Source organism: Mytilus edulis, chromosome 4, assembly GCF_963676685.1.
Source record: "Mytilus edulis chromosome 4, xbMytEdul2.2, whole genome shotgun sequence".
Classification (NCBI taxonomy): domain Eukaryota; kingdom Metazoa; phylum Mollusca; class Bivalvia; order Mytilida; family Mytilidae; genus Mytilus; species Mytilus edulis.
Genome location: NC_092347.1, coordinates 26,987,808 through 27,010,997, shown reverse-complemented (window position 1 = coordinate 27,010,997; position 23,190 = coordinate 26,987,808). Strand labels below are relative to the sequence as shown.

At 34.6% G+C, this 23,190-nt stretch overlaps 3 protein-coding genes across 4 annotated transcripts; 1 reads left to right on the top strand and 2 right to left on the bottom strand.

The window, feature by feature from the left end:
- Positions 1 to 3,175: 3,175 nt before the first annotated feature.
- On the bottom strand, positions 3,176 to 13,102 carry LOC139521800 (tRNA methyltransferase 10 homolog C-like). Of its 2 annotated transcripts, none has more exons than XM_071315434.1 (4): positions 12,946 to 13,102; positions 10,854 to 11,179; positions 4,222 to 4,958; positions 3,176 to 3,559 (listed from the first exon to the last, which is right to left on the bottom strand). In XM_071315434.1, exons 2-4 carry the CDS (start codon positions 11,166 to 11,168, stop codon positions 3,364 to 3,366), a joined length of 1,248 nt encoding a protein of 415 aa, XP_071171535.1. In that variant the 5' UTR covers positions 11,169 to 11,179; positions 12,946 to 13,102; the 3' UTR covers positions 3,176 to 3,363. The 2 variants fall into 2 exon arrangements, with proteins under 2 accessions (XP_071171535.1, XP_071171534.1); XM_071315433.1 differs by having other exon boundaries at positions 10,854 to 11,176; positions 12,946 to 13,068.
- A 2,251-nt stretch (positions 13,103 to 15,353) lies between these two features.
- On the top strand, positions 15,354 to 16,109 carry LOC139521315 (uncharacterized). Its single transcript, XM_071314794.1, has one exon. It carries the CDS (start codon positions 15,354 to 15,356, stop codon positions 16,107 to 16,109), a length of 756 nt encoding a protein of 251 aa, XP_071170895.1.
- A 4,623-nt stretch (positions 16,110 to 20,732) lies between these two features.
- LOC139521314 (uncharacterized) lies at positions 20,733 to 21,940 on the bottom strand. Its single transcript, XM_071314793.1, has 2 exons — positions 21,193 to 21,940; positions 20,733 to 21,049 (listed from the first exon to the last, which is right to left on the bottom strand). Exons 1-2 carry the CDS (start codon positions 21,938 to 21,940, stop codon positions 20,733 to 20,735), a joined length of 1,065 nt encoding a protein of 354 aa, XP_071170894.1.
- Between the last annotated feature and the right edge of the window lie 1,250 nt (positions 21,941 to 23,190).

The window sequence follows — 23,190 nt, the reverse complement described above, 5'->3', positions numbered from 1 at the left end:
ACAATAAAAAATATAGGTCACCGATGAGTTAAAAAAGAGATTTTAATGCCAATTATGGCATTTTTGCACCAAAGGGCGATAATTTGGAGCTTTTTCTGTGATATCTACATTTCAAAAGTCACCTGGGGCCAACACGAACTGATTTTTTGGAATCACTTTTGTACCATATGATAAAGTAACAACTACTAAAGGTAATAAATAAAATTTGTAATGAAAAATTAAAGTTTAATTTTTTTCTGAAAATCTTATACCTGCAAGCCTCCTTAAATGTCAGTTTCATGCGACTATGACCTCAGTTTGATGGTTCATTGGTAAATGTTAAGTTTTCACGGTTATGTTAGTTTCTCAATATAATATATTTGATGTACGGGATGATTGTTAGTGTACAAATTTGTCTGGTAGGGTGCATTTGACCTTGACCTTATTTACAGAGTTCATTGATTATGTTAAGTTTGGGTAATACAAGGTAAACTCTTTTCTCTTAAAAACTCGCAACATAAAGTCAAGTATAATCAATAAAGCAGGTGAGACATTTCATCATGTGTACTCTTCCTTTGTTAAGTGAAACATGTATTTCTTACCATATATTTTACATATAAAGATTTGTCTTGCGGTATCCTTTCCTGCTTTTCAAATGCCTTTAAATATTTTGTAAATAGGTACATTCATATGTAATGTTGATGTATTATTCATATTTTATTGAAGAAATTTCCTTCGTTAAATTCTTTTTAAGAAATGAAATTCAATGAACATGATAAATGATATTAATTCTTTAAATAAAATATTTAAAATATGCTTTTATTTTCTCTTAGTTTATGATTATCATTATCTCAAGCACAGAGTGATATTTGTATTCAATATAATCCAAATATTTATATCAGGATTCAGCAACTGCTTGAAAAACATTTCAGTTTTTTTGGTTTTGCAGCCCTGTTGTTTTAGTCTGTCAGTCCCATTATGTGTAAACATGTTTTATTCAGTGTCACAGACGAGTTTTTTGTAGACAAAATGGTCAAGCTGTTTGCACATATTGGAGGTGTGCATGTAGTCAGGGTCTTGGTTTTTATTAGTATTTGCTCTATTGGGAGATAGTTGAACTATGTCATTTTTACTGTGCTGTATGTCAGTGATCAAGGTTAAAGTTACTTACTCAAGTCTGTTTCTCAGATACTATAAGCATAAGGTCAACTATATTTGGTGTATAGAATGATTGTCAAGTACATGTCTGACTGGCAGGTTTCATCAGATCTTAACCTCAATTTCATGGTTCATTGAACACTTGTTCAGTTTTGTGGTTTGGTCTTTTTCTAAAGATACCATAAGCAATAGGTCAATTATAATTGGTGTCTGTAATGATTGATAAGTGAACATGTCTGTCTGGCAGTGTTAATAGGACAGTGACCTTATTCTCATGGTTTATTGGTCCATGATAAATTTTCAAAGTTTTGTCAGTTTATCAAATACTATAATAGGTCAACTGCATTTTGTGTGTAGAATTATTGTAAGTTATACATGTCTGTCTTGCAAGGTTTATACGTTCTTGACCTCGTGATAATCCATTGGTCAATGTTGATATTTTGTGGTTCTTTCTGATTCTCAGGTACTATGAGGGATAGGACCACTATATCTGGTGTGTGAAATGATTTTTAAGTGAAAATGTCTAGTATGGTTCATCTGACTGTGACCTCATTTTCATAAACATTTATAATGTTTAGTTTATTGAATCTGTAGTAAAACCTTTATATTACAGATACAACATTTTAGGGATTGCACCTTTTTTTCTGCAGAAACGATATATAAAAATTTTGAAAGGCATGGGTTAAATGGTATATAAGTTATTGAATGGAAAAGAGTGCCAGATTCTAATCTCTCAGGGACCAACCCTTCTGGAACTTGGAACTCCATTTTTTTTTCAATATTTACATCATTCAAATTTATAGGCATTGGTCATGTTGGTTGAACAGTTAAGTGTTGCATTGAAATGTCATTATATGCAAGTGAAAATAGTCAATATCAAGCTTGACTTCCGATTTGTCATCAGTAAAATCCTATTAAAATTTGAAAGAATAAATGTACAGTTCATTAGGTATTGCATGGAAACTGTTTTCAGTCACATGTCCAGTACATATGTCTCCAATTGAATAACGTTTTGTTTCCATTGGAAAAAACAGTCAAAAAAATTCCAAACAAAAAACCAATATTCAAACTTAATATAAAAAAGATGTTTTATGATTGCCAATGAAACAACGATCCACAAGAATCCAAAATAACACTAACAACTATAGGTTACCGTACGGCTTCAACAATAAGCAAAGCCCATACCGCATTAGTCAGCTATTAAAGGCCCTGATATGACAATGTAAAACAATTGAAACGAGAAAACTAAGGATGTTTGCTTGTCATGTTTTGGAATTTTTGTCCGATTTGCGAAATCCTCTGGTTTTATCCATTTGAATGCCTTAAAAAAATTTGCCCATGGACCCCCATTTTTCTTTTTATAAATCTTTTACATGTATAATTATAAGCCATTTGTAAAAGTCTTATAAAATCCTATTCATTTTTTAATAGTTTTTGAGAACTTAAACTTGTCAATGATAAAGCTATGAAAAATTGAGAGAATATTTGCTTGCCAAAATTCCAATTGCTTATATCCAAAAAAAGCACATTGACCCCTATTTATTTTGCTTTTTTGATTCCTCAATTTATCCCCTATCAATATATTCTTGTGTTATGGTAAGCTATTTATTTTGAAACTGAGCAGTGAACTTCCTTAAGTTAGGGTACTTATCATCATCTCCTCTTCAAATCTTTCCAAAATCACAGACTAGTAAAAAGATGTTCAAGAAAATAGAAAAAAGGGTTTTAATTAACTGAAAGAAATATAAGTGTTTTATTTAAATTTTTAAGGAATATAATAACTCTACCTTTGATACAAGTTACCCAAGGATTGGATTACCTTAACTGAGTTTGGCAAAATCTTTTAAAATTTTTGTTCCTTTACGCTCTTGTTTTAAAAGTTTTTGATTCGGTGTCACTGATGAGTCTTTTGTAGATAAAATGTGTTTCTGGCTTACAAAAAAGTTTGCCTGATATCTATCATTATAGTTGTCTGACGTGCATTCATAATTGTTTATCCTATTTCTCTTCATCAAATAATAAAAAATTTAGTCAGAAAAACTGGTAATACTATTTAATACATGCTTTGTTTTTATTATTAACACTCACACTTGATAACAGTAAACAAGTATGTAAATTGTATTTACAAGAAGTTTTGATAATGGTCATAAGAAACCACTAATAATACAACTATTGTTCTGTGTCTCATCATCCATATACTCGGAGGACATCTGGCATAATGTCTGGTCATAAGAATTGACGTCTGTTGACACGATTCATTTTCTGCTGCTTTTTGTATAAATGTTCCCGTAAATCCGCATCTCTTTGTAACTTCCTGCGTGGCACATGCTCAAATGCTCTGCTCCAGTCTTTTGTATCAATAAATTCATACATTATATTCATCACTTGGTTCAAGGTTAAGGACTTTACTCCTGTACCCCATCTACAAATAAGCATATAAATACATAAATTCTACATTTAACTCCTTTCCCCCATCACAAATAAGCATAAAAATACATAAGTTCTACATTGGCTATGGGTTTGGGGGGATTTGACATCTCACAAAACATGTTAAATCCCCCTGCATTTTTGCATCAGGAACATACGGCCAATTTTAGTCTTGTAAGTCATGCAAGTTTGTTTTTTTTCATTTTGGTTCATTTATGTTTTGGATTTTAGTGTGACTTCCTTTTTCTATGATAGTGTGAATCAGTATACATGGTATACATTTTTGTTTAAGGGCCAGCTGAGACCTGCCTTTTGAGGTACAGGATTTTCTTACTGTGTGGAAGACCCATTGGTAGCCTTGGGCTGTTTTCTTCTATTTGGTCTGGTTTTTGTCTCTTAGACACTTTCCCCGTTTCCATTCTCAATTTCATTATATTATGAACTCACATGCAAAATACTGATCACATTTCATTTTAGTTGTGTTTTGTTCAGTAGCTCTTTATCATGTTTATCAAAAAGAGATAGTGTGACTCTCTTACGAGTTTACCTGGATTGTATTCACATTTATTCAACAGTCTATTAGAGAAATTCAAGAAAAGGATGGTAACACAATTTCTGTTTGAGGTTCTTAAATGACTCACACAAACTTAAACTTACACACAATATTTATCTAAGGGGAGTCTGCAACTTCTAATTTTTTCTTGCTTAGCTTTAGCATAGGATACTGGTTTTTGTCCTTGCTTGCCGCCACCCAAGTCAACGTATCCTCCCATTATGTAGATGTTGTCTGGGTCATCGTGTGTTAACTCAAAAGGTGAGTGTGGTGACAGATATACCAGTCTTTCCTTTGGGAATAGATCCACATAATTCTGTTCAGTACATTTCATCATTAAGGTAGGGTAAGCAGATCGCTCTTTTTGAATAAAGTTGAGCTTTTTAAAGATAAAGCTATCATGAATCCAGTTGGTAAATATGAGATCACTAGGTTCATTTCTAGATCTATTGGCACCATAACCATTAAGTAATTGATCTACACAACTGTTCTTCTCTTTAATTCCCATGTATGGTTCATAGCTCATATCAACAACGAATGGTCTACCAAATATCATAGATTGTGCTAGTTTAGAATCCGTTTGATGAACCATGGTTTGTCTTAAGATCTTTAAATGAATAGTATTTCTCTTAATTGGATTGTACAATAGATCTCCCATCATAATTTTTTTTTCTGCATCATGTATCTCCATCTTTTTCTCATTTTCCACTTTCTTCTTTGCTCTTACTAACTTTGCATTTTCCTTTTTTTGAAAGAAACGCAACAAGTTTTTCCGTCTTGATGAAGAATGTCCAGTCATTAACAACTGTGCCCACCATTCGTCTCTCATTTCTATAGGTGCCTACAATAACATACAAGATAAATATTACTTCAATAACAAATAAGATTGAATTTTGTATGAAGCACGGAAGCGCTTCATTCTAAAAATGCACGCAGGGTCAACTTTTAAAACTCTATAAAATTACTTCAAGAAGTATTCAATATTTACAATTACATTTCTTTGATAGGATCATGAAAACATGGTTTCTATGAAGTTTTTCTATCATTTATCCCTTTGCACTTTATTATAGAAACTCTTGTCATCATGATGATCATGAATGTTACATTTATTTGGAAATGAAGGTTACTGTGCATTCATTATTATTCGTTTGATACCAATTTTCATGGATTTCCTGGATACATGTGAACCACGAATTCAAATGTTCAACGAATTACAAAAAATTTCTAAAGGCTTTGTATGAACAGGTCAGCATAACCACGAAACCAAATATCCATGAAAATGCAAGTTTTTTTCAATCTACGAAAATTGGTACCCATGAAAATTAATGAATTCACAGTACTTTCAGAATGAAGTGAGATTGCTGTACGGTAAACCAATCAAAATAATGTATTATAATGAAACATACATGTAATGTACTTAACTATAATTAAACAAATAAATTCAAACTAACCAATGTCCATGTAAATACATGTTTCTTAAGGGTCTAGGGATTTGAGGAAAATGGGGCATTTGATGAAAATTATAGTATGTGACCCTTTTCATGCTCTTATGGGTATAATTTGAGCTCAATAAAGTTCTCTCAATGTATTATACATTTTTTATATAGGTTATGGAATGCTAACTGAATGATTGTGATTATGGAAACCAGTACAAATGAACTAAAGATAATATGAAAACCTGTTTTAACCAAACCCTGGGTCATTTGTACATTTGTAAACCTGTATTAACCAACACTGGGTAACATGGAATTCTGTATCAACCAAACCATGGATAACATAAAAACTTGTTTAAACCAAACACTTGGGAACATAAAAGCTGTATTAAACCAAACACTTGGGAACATAAAAGCTGTATTAAACGAACACTTTCTACAGGTAACTTAAACATGGAAACCAGTATTGCCAAAACCGTGGATAGCATGAAAACCTGTGTTAATATCAAACACTGGGTAAACAAGTATCCACTGAACTGTGGATAACATGAAAACATGTACATGTATTTACCAACACTGGGTAACATGGAAACCAGTATTGCCCAAACCCTGAATAACATTAAAAACTTGTACCAACTGAACACTGGCTTTGGTTACCATGAAAACCTGTATAGCCCAAACCCTGTGTAACATGTAATCTGATCCCAATGCAACAGGGAAACCTGTTATAAACCAAATCCTAGGTACACTCTTTAAAATCTGTTGATATATAACAAGGGATAATAGTGACATATATGTGTAAACTTAACCCTAAGCATGCTAATATAAGTATTAAGTAAACATATATAGTACTGTAAACTGAAGTTTTGAAATACCTTTGCACATTTCACAATCCATATTTTTACATGCTCTCTTACCTCTTTCCTCACAGAATACAGTGATAAAAAACGAAATTTATTACTGTGGATTCATTATTATTCATTGGATACCAATTTTTCTTGGGTTTCATGTGTACAGTTGAACCACAAATTCAAACGTACACCGAATAACATATTTTCAATAGGTTTTGTTGAACCACGAATTCAAACATACACCGAATAACATATTTTCAATAGGCTTTGTATAAAGAGATTGTCAAAACCACGAAATCAAGTATCCATGAATATGCAAGTTTTCAGCAATCCACTAAAATTAATACCCAGTGGCAGATCCAGAGGGGGGCATAGAGGGCATACCCTTTGCTTGGACTTTTTTTTTTTTTTTTTGTAAAATGATTAATCAGACTAGACGACGTGAACTTTCCCATTTCCTGTGTATTTATTTTATGTGACAATTCTTTACTTATAAAGATATTTTTCGCTGGTATATACTAACTGAAAGTCATGTAATTCACTAAGGTGGAATTGACCAGTGCATCGAAAAAACGTCTCTCAGTCATTTTGAAATTTAAATTACTGTCACAAATTGCTTAGGCTGAGCATGACAATTTTAACACCTTCAAGGCGACACAGGATAGAGCAAGAATGTATTGACTTCTATTTCATTAGTCCGCCAAACATTAATACTCTATATTAGTACACTCTCATGAAAAAAAATTCCCCAGCAATATTATTTAGAAATACCTACGAAAACATGTTAAACTGTTACTCGTAACGCCCCATGATCGGCATCCTATTTTAAAATAATGTTATAACTGAATAATGTTCCCCAGTCAGTATACATGGTATAAGCTCTAGATAGATTTAAAGTATAAGGAACGAAACATTTGATTTGAGGAGGCAGTCTGAGATATTTGAGAGATTAAAAATTGACATTGATTTTTGCATTAAACAAAAATTCTGGCCGTATCTGGATTGAAAACAATAATCTTGTCCATTTTTTTGCTATTAGAAACGAATATCCAACAGAATTATTAAGCATTAAATGAACATGATGAATACAAACGAGCGTATATTCTTTTTGGCTGGGGTTTGAATGTCTGACCGGAATGTCTGTTTCGCGGAACTGATATATTGAATACATTTTTCAAGACCAGACTGTAACCTGCCTGCTGAAAGTAGCCTTTATGTCTTCATTTTTCGACCGTCATTAATTCATATATTGGTTGTCTGATGATTTCAGACTCATTCGTAGCTTTTGGTTGATTTGGAATCCATCACATCCCTTAATTTTGTTGGGTGAAACATATCAACCAAACATTTGGATAAATATTGCTTGCTTGTCTTTTTTAGCTCGTGTCCGTCGTATTGTAAATTTCATCGAATAGCCCGACTTATATCTTGTTTACAACAAGAAATCTGTGAGGTTATGATAACTTAACTTACAACAAACCAGCGAGAATTTTCCATGTCTTTTTTTACTGAAAAGTCCCACATCAAATTTATCAGTAAATAGCTTTAAATCCGTACTATCATTTTATGATAGGCAATTAATATATATAGGGAGAATACAGCATTGAAAATGTCCAACCCTTAACACTTTTCAGGAACTACACAACATAAATGCATATTACACTTATTTCATGTTTTTAGCCAAAAAAATGTCCCAAAAATTTTTCGCCTCGCTCACGTCGGCAAATTTAAAAACTGCACCCCTCCTTTCCAAAATCCTGGATCCACCCCTGATACCAACGATAATAAATGAATCCACTGTATACAGGAAAAAATACCAGGATGACATTCACTTACAATATTTGAAATACATTCATAGAAAGAAACCAGATGCTCCGCAGGGTGCAGCTTTATACGACCGCAGAGGTTGAACCCTGAACAGTTGGGGCAAGTATGGACACAACATTCAAGCTTGATACAGCTCTGAATTTGGATTGTGATTAAATAGTTGACACAACATAGGTTTCTGACACAGAATGAATGGGGTCTAAGAACTTAAACTTAAAAACTTTAAAAAATTTTAAATTGGACATTTACCTATTATGGTCCAATATCCAAAATCTAAATACATGGTTAGATTCAGCATATCAAAGAACCTCAAGAACTCCATTTTTGATGAAATCAAATAAAGTTCAATTTTGGACCCTTTAGACCTCAATGTGGACCAATTTGATAACCAGGCCAAAAAACATCAAAAATCTAAATACATGGTTAGATTCAGCATATATCAAAGAACCCCATATATTCAATTTTTGTTGAAATCAAACAAAGTTTAATTTTGGACCCCGATTTGGACCAACTTGAAAACTGGGCCTATAATAAAAAATCTAAATACATGTTTGGATTCAGCATATCAAAGAACCCCAAGAATTCAATTTTTGTTGAAATCAAACGAAGTTTAATTTTGGACCCCGATTTGGACCAACTTGAAAACTGGGCCCATAATCAAAAATCTAAGTACATGTTTAGATTCAGCATATCAAAGAACCCCAAGAATACAATTTTTGTAAAGTTTAATTTTGGATCCTTTGGACCTTAATGTAGACCAATTTGAAAACGGGACCAAAAATTAAGAATCTACATACACGGTTAGATTCAGCATATCAAAGAACCCCAATTATTCATTTTTTGATGAAAAGTCTAATTTTGGACCCTGTGGGCCCCTTATTCCTAAACTGTTAAGACCAAAACTCCCAAAATCAATCCCAACCTTCCTTTTATGGTCATAAACCTTGTGTTTATATTTCATAGATTTCTATTTACTTATACTAAAGTTATTGTGCGAAAACCAAGAAAAATGCTTATTTGGGCCCCTTTTTGGCCCCTAATTCCTAAACTGTTGGGACCAAAACTCCCAAAATCAATCCCATTCTTCCTTTTGTGTTCATAAACCTTGTGTTTACATTTCATAGATTTCTATTTACTTATACTAAAGTTATAGTGCGAAAACCAATGTGTCTTCGGACGACGACGACGCCAACGTCATACCAATATACGACCACAAAAAATGTTTACAGTCGAATAAAAATTAATCAAGGAGTATTAGTTGTGTTTTAGAACTATTTACAAAGAATAAAAAAAATGTGACTTATAACTATACACATGGAAAAAAGTATTGCAACACCAAATTGAAATTGAAATTAAAAAAACACTCTTTATCTTTTTGTGATATAATTTGGTAAAATAGAACTAGTTAAACATCATTTAAGTATCACCTGCGTTTAATCAATAAATATTGACTCGATAAATTTTTATCTCCACATGCAGCTACTGTACCCATAAACAACAAAACAGATGTTTTTACCCTCATTGTTTTTAACACTTTAAATAACCAAGTTTTTAAATGTGATTGACACCTTGTAATGGGTCCTTGACAACTCTTAACTGCAGCAAGATGGCAGATTATCAGCATAAGAGAAGCAGGGATGTCGCTGTAACAACTGCACGTATTGTTGGTCATCACCATTCCACTATAAGTCGTTTTGAGAATAAAAATCAGGCAATAAACGCTGTTAAAACCCTTCCGAGATAATGAAGACCCCTATACCATTTGCCTGAGAAAATCAAGCAGAATGAAGGTTGGTCAGAAGGAAACCCATTGCATACAAGACAATCCTAAAAAGAGAGTGGTGGCCATACAGGAGCCTTTTAACAAGAACTGTTCGAGATCAACTCATAGCTACTGGTTTTCGTGCGATAAGACCATTTCGGAGACCTTTGCTAACGAACAGACACACAGTTTTCCGTATCCAATGTAGTGCAGAGCATGCCAAAGTTGGAAATTAGCATCGTGGAGGAAGATCCAATGTTCAAATGAAATTTGGTTCATCTTACTTGGCCTGATCGTAGCCCAGCTTTGAACCATATCGAGCATATATGGGACACTATTGGGCGGAAAGTGCGCGAAAGGACACCCCAGTTCAAACACATCATGAAATAAACAATGCCCTTCATCAGAAATGGTTGCTGCTACCTTAGCAACAAATTAGTCGATTTATGACAGGAATCAGAAGACATTAAGATGCGGTTATCTGTTTGAATGGAGGCTGCGCACAAAGTACTAATTCTTTGGCGTATAACGATCAACCATGATGTGAACAGTCATCTAAAGATTAATTTTGAAATGTCTGACATTGTAAAGTTCGACTATGGACAGTAAAAGTTGTAAAATGCATTTTTTTGTACAAAAAACACTTCATTTTGTTATTAAAATTGTGGTTGTATAAATCATTTTTTTTTCAAATATTTTTTGTTCGTTTCAATGCCAATGTTATCATAAACTATATTTCAATAATATTATACACATATTTTATTATATTTCATCCAAAAAAAGAGGCTGATTTTTCAAGTTTTAAAAATCAAGGTGTTGCAATACTTTTTTCCATGTGTATATATACAAGGACTAACTGTTACCTGTGTTGAAATACTACTGGTAACTTCATATTCCAGTTTATAAGCTTGCAGTTTTTTCTGCTCTTCTTCAGATAGGTTACTTAAATATTCAGCAGCTGTCTCTGGAGTAAATAGTCCTTCTAAAAGAGGCTTATCTGCTGAGTCTAGTGTATAATCTTTCTCAATTAAGGGAGCATGTTCACTGTCATAGAAGTAAGAAGTTGACATCATTGTATTCCCTCCTTCACTGTGGAGCAATGTCTGTTTTCTAAAATTCTGTTGTCTCCCTCTTGACAATTTTGCCATCTGAAACAGACGTCTTCTTATGCAATTCATCTCAACTTCTTCTGAAATTAAAAAAAACATGAAAGCATTTTCTTTAAAGTATGATGTGTTAATTACTAGCATGACTAGTATTAATGTTCTGTCCTTGGTGAACAAATATAACTTCTGTTCTCGTAATTTGAACAACAAAATTAATGTTATGTAAAATATATTTCCGTACTCCATGATTGTATACCTTCTGCCTTCGCCCTTAACTTTTAAATCCACAAGCCAGAAGCTCCAAATTTTGAAGAAAAAAAGGTTGTATTTTGTTGGCTTTTAGGAGAATTTTACGAGCCCATATGCAATTTTACAAGCCAATGTCTTAGGACTTGTGGTAAAGAGTGAAGACTGTGTGACCTTACAGCAAAATTATTTTTATTAACCTATTTACGTTATTCTACTTGGCAGCATTTTGTTCAATGCTATTGTTGTCTTTCTGATAATATTTAACACCTTTATATTTTTATTGATGTGTATTTACATTGTGACATAGATCAAATTTATTCGTTCAGTGTATGTTTTTTTTTTTTAATAATATATCTTTTGATTAAGTTAAGCCATTTCAATTGATATTTTATGTCTTTCTAGTATGTTGTGATTTTACACTATTGTTTCAGGTAAGGGTAAAGGTTGGTTCCTATTAAAATGTTTAAACCCCCTGCATTTGTTAGCACCTGTCCTAAGTCAGAAATCTGATCATGCTGATGTTCAGTAATTGTCGTCTGCATTTTATCTAACTACTCGGCTAATTTATTAAATCTTTGGTCTACATTTTATCTATCTACTCAGCTATTTATTAAATCTTTGGTCTACATTTTATCTATCTACTCAGCTATCTTATTACATTCTGATGTCTGCATTTTATCTACGATCAGATCTACATGTACTTTAGTCACAACCATAAAAAGATAACAACACTTTGGTTAGGGCAAAGAAATCGTTTAATGTGTTGACATGTTATACCACGTCAAGTGCTGCCTTTATGACAAAAAAAGACCAAAAACAACACTTAAATACAATAGACGTGGATATTGTGGGGTTGCAGAAATGGAAACAGGAAGTGACAGCACTATATAAATATGGCTTCCATTTTTACGATTATAAAAATTAGGTGGTCATGGTGGTGTAACGGGGAGATAATGTTGACAAAGTAGAATCTTGATTGTTGCTGAATATAATGAATATGGTTTTTACAAGGGATTCAGTGACGGATCCAGGGTAGTCCCGGCGGTGGAAACACCCTTATATATCTGATGATCAATATGATCAATGCAGTTGAATAGGGACATATAGTTGGACCCCCCTTTTTTATCATGATTTGGGAACCCCCTTTAAAAGATGGTTGGATCTGCCCCTTGAAATTTCTTTGACATTAAATGAATTCAGCTATTTCTAATACACCCAGCAAATTGTATCAAACCCCTGTGGCTAGGCTACAAATATATATATACAATAATTATGACTCCTTGAAATGCTATTTATTTTTTGGCCTTTATTTTTTTCTGTGACACCTTCCTGCGACTTTGGATCACAGCCACTTGTTTTGACAGAGGTTAGATGGGGCACTAGTCCAAATATTTATGACGTCTGCCAAGGTTATTTTAATTTTTTTCTGGGACGCCTTCCTCCCAGAGAAAAAATTAAAATAGCCTTGCCAGACGTCATAATCATTTGGACTAATGGAGCACATGAAACTATAGTGTCAGAGGTTATTTTCAATTTCATTGCCTTTTTACTCAATTAACTTTCTTTTTATTTCAAAGGTATGACAGTTTTATATACTTACGCTAGGGTGTATTTGTCAGAATACTTCAAGTGGTTTTGATTTTTAAATATTTAAATTCTTCTCCACATGGCCAAGTTTATAAATTTTTCTGTGGGAAAATAATAGACCGGGAAGCGAAATGAATGTATAATGTTAGTAAATATCGTCTTTTCTAAATATATTCCTCCGTCTCGGAGCACAATATAACTTGCCGTGTGCCTCAGAAGTTTTACTTAAACCAGAGACAAAATACAAGTGGAAAATGAAAGTAAAAAAGTGTATTGATAACTTTTGGTCCGAAAAACTGTTTACTGAAGCCAAATCAAAACCGTCATTACGGTACCTAAATATGAAAAACTGTAAAATTGGTGTTGTTAATAGACGTATTTACACTTGTATGCAAATTTGTCCGCCATTACGTAAAATCACACAGGTTCCCGTAAACTTTGACATATGGAAAAGTGCTGGTTCAGAACAAATGTGTATACGTAAAGCCTGTTATAAGATCAAAATGCTATTGGATACATATATTCTACAGTACCACCGTTCAAAATTTTCAAATGGTCAAAAAACTTCAATTTGTCCGCTATGTGAGGAAGGAACTGAACATTTAGAACATTTTCTTGTCGTATGCTCTGCCCTAACAAGTATTAGAGACATTTTTATCTCAAAGCTTTATACAATTGTTGTACCAAAGATTGGAACTGTTGCATGGACTGACATTTGCGTTAGTAACTCGAAAATGATACAATTAATCTTGGACTGTAGTCGTTTCGAGTGGTATCATGTGTTGGAGAAAAATGACATAAATTTGGTGGAATCAATCACTATAGAAGCCTGTGTTACTCGCTCCATGAAAAGCGTAGTGTGCTCCTTGAAAGTAAATAAACATTTAAAAGTTGTAAGGTTTACCAAACTCATAGGCTGTAAATAGATAAAAAATTTTAAAGATAAATGTATAGTGACTGGAAACAGATGTAAATATAAGGCAACAAAATTTTACTGGATGAACTCCAGGTTCTCTTGATAGAGGAGGGATCTACAGAAGGTAACAGGTAACAGGTAACATGTTTCACACGGGGAAAAACTTTAGGGTATTCATAAAGTATGTATTTATTTATATCCTAAAACATTTTTTGTTTGTTTAAGACATTTTCAGGGATAATTTTAAATGAGACTGCACATTAACAGACCATCTTGTTTTGTCTTGTCTTGTAGAAGATCCGTCCTATAAATATAGGACCACCAGCTCCAGTAAACGGATTAGAGTATAAATTCACAATTTTTCTATTTGAAATGTTTTTGTTTAGGAAAAGTAATTTACAGAAGGATGGCTGCCCTTAATCCCTTTCTATTGCTACTAGGCATAGCATTCAAAAACCCATTTCGGGTCCCGGTAAAGTGAGAAACGGAACAGTTATCGATGCTAAATGAAATAAGTGACAAGCTTACTGGTGTCGGCAAGGCAGTTGACTCATTAGATCCCATCCCTGCTACACAGATGCCTAGAGGTTATGGGGGCATAGCTATATTATGGAAAAAAAGATTTAGACTCTATAATAATTTCACCATTAACAATAGGTAACGAAAGAATTCAAGGAATAGAAGTCACTAGTGATCCTAATTTAATTATTCTCTCTGTATACTTGCCTTGTAAAGGATCATCTCAACACCTTAGACTAGTGATTTTCAAGACTGCATTGCTCAGTGACATGAAATAGTCAGTACGTATCAACAATCACACCAAATAATTATTGGAGGAGACTTAAACGAGGATATTGTAAATGGTCCAACATGATCACAAAGGAAGACCTGTGTCAATGACTTCATGAAAGAGCATGATTTCGAAACAAAATATAATAGTAGCACTTTTATCCATTCAAACGGCTGCATGTGATACCACTGCCATTGACTATTTTATATTTCAAAATTTATATATACATAATATCTAATGTATCAGATCATTACCCAATTAAACTGATCCTTCAATATCATCATCCTGTGAAACAAATCAATTCAAGTAATACTTCTGTCAAACGTAAGATCAAATGGGATAAAGTTGATACACAGCTATATGAGACTCTTATTGCTTCAGAAATACCAGACAGCAAACCAACAATAGAGACAATAGAAGATGTAACAAACGCTTTCAAGAATCTCAATCAAATTATTGTTAAATCTACTAAAGCTGCAGCACCAGCAATCAAAATTGGGGAAAAAAAGACCTAAGCTACAAGTAATGATTGACGCCATAAAAGAAGCTATCAAAAAGAAGAAACTTGCTTTTCACGACTGGAAGTTAAATGGACGTCCAAAAGAATCCGATAGCATATATCTGAAAAAGAATAAACTAACAACGCACATTCTACGTAAAGAATGCAGATTAGAAGTAGCTAAACGTAGAATAAATAAACGTCAAAAACTAATTAATGTCAGAACATCAGACAGAAACATGTTTTATAAAAATTATAAAAGGTCAAAGAGGAAAATTATCTAGATTTATAGATCAATTACATGTAGATGATAATACCTATCACAACGATAATATCATTGAAGGCTGGCGTTCACACTTTCATAAGCTTGCAAAAAAGGAACAAAATCAAAATTATGACACTCAATATCGACAAGATCTTATTGAAAAAGAAGCTAAAATTATAATTGACATATGTAAAGATCGTTTCAAGCATAACCCTATTTCAGAAGAAGAGATTTCAAAAGCAATATCATGTCTAAATAGGAATAAAGCTGCCGACTTCTTTGGTGTAAACGCTGAAAATATCATATATGGTGGTAAACAATTGCAACAATATTTGCAACTACTTATCAACAGATCTTTGGAACTAGGCTGTATATCTGATATTCTGAAAATTGGTACACTATTTCCTGTATTCAAGAATAAGGGTGGTGCAAGATATGCGAAAAACTATAGAGAAATAACAGTCACACCTATATACTCCAAAATAATTGAAAAGATAATTAAATTACGGGAAAACCCTATCATCCTGGAGAAACAAAATCAATTACAAAGAGCATTTACCGAGAACACCACCCCTCTGTTATGTGAATTAATTATTGAAGAGTTTGAGCGTGAAAGTAAAGATCTCAAATTACCAACATACATAGCTTTACTTGATGGTAAATCGGCATTTGGTGTGGTCGTACATTCAAATCTTATAAGGAGATAATATCAAACAGGAATCTATGATCAATCCATAATATTGATAGACAGTCTATACAAAAATGCAACAGCTTGTATAAAAATGGAGAAATAAAACTTCAGCAGTCTTTGGGATAGAACAGGGTGTACGCCAAGGTGGTACCATTAGTGCAGATCTGTACAAGTTGTATGTAAACCCTCTACTAAACCTCTTATGTGACACATGAATAGGTGGACACATAGGCAATATTAGCTGCTGTGCTCCAACATGTGCTGATGACGTTGCTATCATAGCAAACAATCTAGTAGAACTTCAGACGCTAGTAAATATTGCAGTCAATTTTAGTAGGAGAGAGGGATACACTCTACAACCAACAAAAAGTGTAATATTACCGGTATGTAAACACTTCATCCAGATCGATTGAAATAGAGGACATTTTTTGGCATATAAACAATAACCCTATGCCAGTTGTAGATCACTCCTCACATATTGGTATACAAAAGTGTCAGAAAAACTCGGCAAAATTAACTGTTGATATTAACATAAAGAAGGCAAGAGGATCATTATATAGTCTAATGGGCGCAGGCTTACATGGGAGGAATGGATTAGATCCTGAAACAGCTATAACTTTTTTAAATACATATGTTATGCCTATATTAACCTATCATGGTTTGGAAATACTACTTCCGACAGGCAGCATTTTTGACACAATCAACCAATTTCACAAGAAAATTATTAAACAAATACTCTCTTTATCTCAACAAACAGCTGACCCTGCTATATACATACTAGATCATACTAAGTGGAATGCTACCAATTGAAGCTGAAATCCACCTTAAAGCTTTAACACTTTTTGGAAATATCACCAGAGCTAACAAAACATCAGTTGAATGGAGATTGGCAGAAAGACAGCTGCAATTAAAAACACATACAAGTAAAAGCTGGTTCATACAAATAAAGAAAATATGCCTAAAATGTGATCTGCCAGACTGTCAGAATTTCCTAACTTACCCTCTTGGAAAATTCCAATGGAAAAAAATTATTACAAGGAAAATTTATACTTACTGGAGAGAAAAGATAAATGAAAATTCAGAGGGTTATTCTAGCTTGCAACACATCGCAACCGGACAGAGAAAAGCTTTTAAAAGTGATACGTGAGCAATGTCTTAGATTGGTAGAACTATTTAACATTAGTTTGGATATAAACCTAACCCATGTGATAATTAACCCATACTATCTAGTGAAATTATGTGCTTGCACCAAAACTAGTGATTTATGTAGCTTTATTAGCTTGCATGTTGAACCTGCTTGTAGAACACTTATATATATCCTGCATAATAATATGCAAAGATACAAGCTCCTAAACACTGGACAGAAAAACTTAAGAAAGTCAAATTTAGCTATGTAGTAGTTGTGTGTGGACTGTAAGTTATTATTAATTAAAAGTAAATATATTCTAAATTCCGTGAATAAGACTTGATATATGATATTGGTGAAGGAATATATTGACATACTTTTATTGTGTACAGACTGTATTATAATTCTATTGGTGATTGGATTTATATTCGATTTATTACTTCGTACTGAAGGTGTGCCTATATTGGCAAGATACAGATACAGATACAGAAACGAAACAGAGCGAAACGAAACGAAACGAAACATGGTAAAACGAAACGAAACACAGCGAAACGAAACGAAACAGCGAAACGAAACAAAACATGTAAATTGAGAAACGAAACACAACGAAACGAAACAAAATCTGTGTTTTGAGGAACGACCTATAGAAAATCTTCTAACGAGATATATGCATAGCCGAAGATATTGATATTAAGTGGGAATATTTTCCCTAGTTTGTCACTTCTAGCCAATCATCTGACTGGACAACAGTGAAATACAGTTCATTTTCAATTGAATTGTTATTCTAATTTGTATTTGGAAGGCAGATATTTTACTAAAGAGTAACTTAGTTATTACTTATTACAGTCTATTTATATGTATAGTATATTTACTTTATATACAGTCTAAATATAACTCTCGAGACGGTCTTCCTAGCATTTGGGTTTGGACACAGGTTTGCCACATCTTCCACTTTATTTAAAATGTCACCAGTCTTTTGAATGCAGTTTAAATGGAGTTTGACCGATGTAACTCGTTTTTGTTGGTCTTTCCTGGCCGACGGGATTGTTGATGACAGAGCAAAATATTTTTGAACACAATTTACTAATTATTCTATTGAATTCTTTAATGAAAGTTAATTTACTGTGCATTGATACTCATGCTTTATGAATATTGTGTTTATCAATTATATTTATATTCATAAAATATGGGGTCCACCAGTATTGCTGGGCTATCGGCTATATATACAGTATTTAGTATTTATTGAGATGCCTAGAAAATAGTAATTATTAAAGTTGATACTAAGGCTTCTTGTCACGTGCAACAATGAGGGAACATTGAAATTATAATAGCTATTACAGTGGATCGTCTGAATATCAGCCTCAAACAAAATTTGCCATTTGTGACTAGGAATTTTATGTCCCTACTACGGTAGTGGGGCATAATGTTTTCTGGTCTGTGCTGCCGTCCGTCAGTCCGTCCGTCCAATACTAGGTTTCGTCTGTTTGTTAAGGTAGATTAAATTACAATGAAGTTATGTTCATGTCAACTTAAAACTATACACATGTTCTTTTGGAAATGTACCCACCCCCCCCCCCCCCCACCCCCACCCCCAAAATTAGGAATTTGAACCGTACTTTGCAATTCAATGAACATGAAAATTTTATATTTTAAGCGAGTCATACTGTCCTATGTTATAGTTATTGACCAAGCAAGTCGGTATATGGGATTTAATTTGCACAGCTCGAGTGACCCTGTTTAACCCGAACGACGAAGGAGTTCGGGTTAATGGGTCATCTCGTGCTGTGCAAATTAAAACATACCGATTTGATTGGCCAATAACTGTTTTAACACATGACGTCAACAATTTTCCCGCATAAATCACATTCGCCCAACAAAACGTTGAAATGGATGGATTTCATCATGAATTATCGGAGGATGATATGATCTTATCGCAAGTATTAGAAACATTGGAGGATGAAATGGAACTGAGAAATGTAAATATAGAGGACTTTTTTGGAGAGTTTCCTAGTAATGTGATGGATGAGAATGCATCTGGAGATTTAATCAACACCTCAGCTGTTTCATTTGACCTAGGACTAGACTTAGATCTATGGTTGCAAGTTCCTTCGGAAAACGGAAAGATCCAAAATGTCAAGGTACGTCTTTTTTTAGAATTATCTGCCACGCGCAGACCCATTATTGCATGATTTGAGGGATTCCAAGGGATGGAGTCCCGGGTCCTTCTTTTGTGGAAAAAAATGGTAAATTATATAGGGAATCACTGAAGCATGACCCGCGCCCCCTCCTTTTAGGTCAGTCAGCCCTCCCCCTTAAATAAAAAGTTCTGGATCTGCTTCTTAGACCCTTGATATAATCATTTGCGGAAACTTCCGACTAGTTTTATTGTTTAATTGTTCTCATCCGGAACATCCTGGATTTTGCCTCTGCCATGTGTTAAATTATGTGATATCTTATTTTAGCATGAAGAACCTAAAGATCAGGAACAAGGAGTCGAATCAAGGTTTTCAGAAATGACAGACAATGAAATTGATACACTTATTGAAGATGCTGAGAACAAAAACACAAAGAAAGCCACAAAATGGGCAGTTAATGTTTATGACATTACTGGCAGAATTCTAAAATTGGTAGTGGTTTAATTATACCAAACCTGAAGGATTTGTCTGTTCAAGATATTAACAGCATTTTAGGAAAATTTGTTTTAGAAGTTCGAAAAAAGAATGGAGAGAAATATCCAGCGAAAACACTTTATCTTCTTGTAACTGGACTTCTAATAGGAATGCGGTCACACGGTGTTTCTAATCTTAACTTTTTGAACGAGTCTGATGACAGATTTCTGATGTTTAGAGAAATACTTGATGCACAGATGAAGAAATTAACATCAGATGGGTATGGTATAAATTTTAAACAAGCAGATCCAATTTCAGTTGAACAGGAAGAAATATTGTGGGACAAGTCTGTGTTTGGTAATTAAATGAGAGTCAACATCTTCCTAGGTTTATAGCTTTAATAATAAGGATGACTGATACCTGAAATGAATATACAGTATATTAGTAAATGATTAGTTATCTCCTCCCCGGGGGACAAGTTTTTTTTGTATACGAAAAAAAAAACTTAAACAATTAAAGTCAAGTCTATTAGAAAATAGATCTTCAGGAATGTTCTGTTAGTCATCTGGAAGCAAACAAGATTAAACGTATGGTGTCCTTTCACAATTTTAAACGTATGGTGTCCTTTCACAATTTTAAACATATGGTGTCCTTTCACAATTTTAAATGTATGGTGTCCTTTCACAATTTTAAACGTATGGTGTTCTCTCACAATTTGAAACATATGGTGTCCTTTCACAATTTTAAATGTATGGTGTCCTTTCACCATTTTAAACGTATGGTGTCCTCTCACAATTTGAAACATATGGTGTCCTTTCACAATTTTAAATGTATGGTGTCCTTTCACAATTTTAAACGCAAAGTCTCTAGATTCACTTATCAATGTCTTTGCATATATATTTCATTAATCAGTTCCTGATTCATCAATGTTATGTTCTGTTGTGTTGCGGCGGCTCGGTCTTCGTGGTGTCAATAGTTCCTTTTCTCCAGCTTTATTATGTGGCTGAAGACGGGATAGAGCACGTGGTATTCTAGACGTTGAAGGTACATCTGTTTCAGGGGTCTGGTGGAATGACTGGTCCAAATCTATTTGTGAAGGCTGTTGAATTGTCTGAGTCTGCGTCGCCTGTTTTTGAGTGGGGACTATAATTGGTGTCTCATTCAATGCAGCTGGTTGACTTAAGATTCTTGTTGGTGATAAAGACACTGGAATCTTGGGCACTTGTGTGTAGATGGAGAGCTCAAGATCACTTCTTGATGTTGAACTGCAGTAGGTGCCATCAAAGTACCTTGTGTTTGGTTGGTTTGAAAAGGAGTGAACTTTCGAAGGTGTTGGCGGTTGCGGATAGTTACTCGGCCTGTACCATCTACACGTATAACATACTGGTGGTATTGGCGTACTTCAACAACTGTTCCTGTACGTTCCCATCTCCTGGGATGGTTGCCTACCAAGTTTTGTATGTATACATGATCTCCAACCTGTAGTGTTGGCAGGTGATGAGTGTGTTCATTCCACCGTTCATGTTCCCTTGAATGACATTTGGCAAGAGCCATCTCTCGATGAGACATTAACTCAGTCCATGTTTCATGTGGAGAATATCTACCCATCAGTATGGGAATGGCATCACGAATGGGTCGTCCAAACAGAATCAATGCTGGTGATGCTTTTGTCTCTGGGTCAATAGAATTTCTGTACATTAGTAAGGCTCTCTGGAATTTGTCAACATCCAGAGATCCAACAGCAGTAATGTTGTCCACCAGCATGCGTTTTACTGTTTTTACCGCTATCTCAGCCCTGCAGTTAGCGTGTGGGTTTGCAACTGATGAAAGTCTATGACGAACTCCCCAGGCCTTTAAAAACTCTTGAGTCTTCCCTGCTTTGAACTGTGGACCTCCATCAGACGTCAACTCTTCTGGGATTCCAAATGTCACGAACGTCTCACGAAGTCTCTTGACAAGTCCTTCGGCACCTGATTCAGACTTGTATACCATTGGCCAGTTTGAATACCTGTCAACAATAACTACATAGTCATTACTGTTATATGTGAAGTAGTCACTGCAAATCATCTGGAATGGATAATCTGGAGGTGTTATGGCAGATGGTGGCTGCATAGGGTTTGACTAAGCCATCTGATGGCAGTGAACACACTGGTCTCTCACCCGGGCAATATCTACTGTGATCTCAGGCCAATATACAGAGTCCATGGCCCTCGCACGCATAGCGCTGACTCCTTGGTGGGCTGCGTGTAAAGCATTGAGTACTGGTTTGCGAAGAGCTGGAGGTATAACAATTCGTTGGCCCATAAGAACTACACCATCCACGGTGCATAAACGGATGCAAAGCGATGGTAAGGACGCAAGTCTGTTGGTAGCTCCTTGTAGTCTTCTGGGAACCCTGCTTCCAGCTGCCTGATTAGATTTACAAATGTAGGGTCTGATGCAGTGGCCTCACGAACCATGTTCCAAGTAACAACTGTGATAACAGCATTCAAGGCACAAGTGGCAGCAGCGACTGTGGAGGCGTCATTAGCTGTATCATTATCCTCTTTATGTAGACATAGACTGGTAAGTGTATCATGATAATGAGCAGTCATGTTAACTAGGGAATCAAGTTCAGGTGCTTCACCAGGTAAGTTCAGACGATCTGGTGGTCCAACAGGATACCGTGACGCTGCATCTGGCCCAAGGTTCTTTCTGCCTGGTACATGAAGAATTGTGAATCTGTACCCTAAAGTTTTCTCTTTGAGGTTGAGAAGTCGTCTGTTGTCGATGTCTGTGAGTGATCGATCGTTCAGAATCTGTAGTAGTGGCTTGTGGTCAGTTGTAACAAGAAGGTCTTTGCAACCAAGAACATAGTAGCGTGTTTGGTGAAGTGCATACACAACAGTCAATGCCTCACCTTCAATAGGAGCATATCTACTTTCTGCTGGATGTGTGAATCTGCTGCCAACTAGACATAGTTTCCAACCGTCATTACAGCAGGTAGGGGTTTTACTTGAGCACTGACAGTACTTCTGCATCAAAAAGAATCCAATTCCGTCAACAGACCAGTCGGTAGCTAGGCATGTCATACGAGCAGGGTCAAAAAGACGAACACCTTCCTTCATCTCCTGAATAATGATCTCTTTTGACTTGTGAAATACTTCATCTAATTCATTTGTCCAGCAGAATGTGGTGGATGGTTTCAACAGAGCACGAAAAGGTTTCATTTGTCTTGCCATGGCAAATGCATATGCTCCTTGGTTTATTAGCCCAAACCAAGCTCTTGCACCAGTAATGTCAGTTGGTGTTGGGAAGTTGCTAATTGCATCTAGGAACTTAGTACTTGGTCGTATGTTTGTTGGGGTGATTGTAAGTCCTGC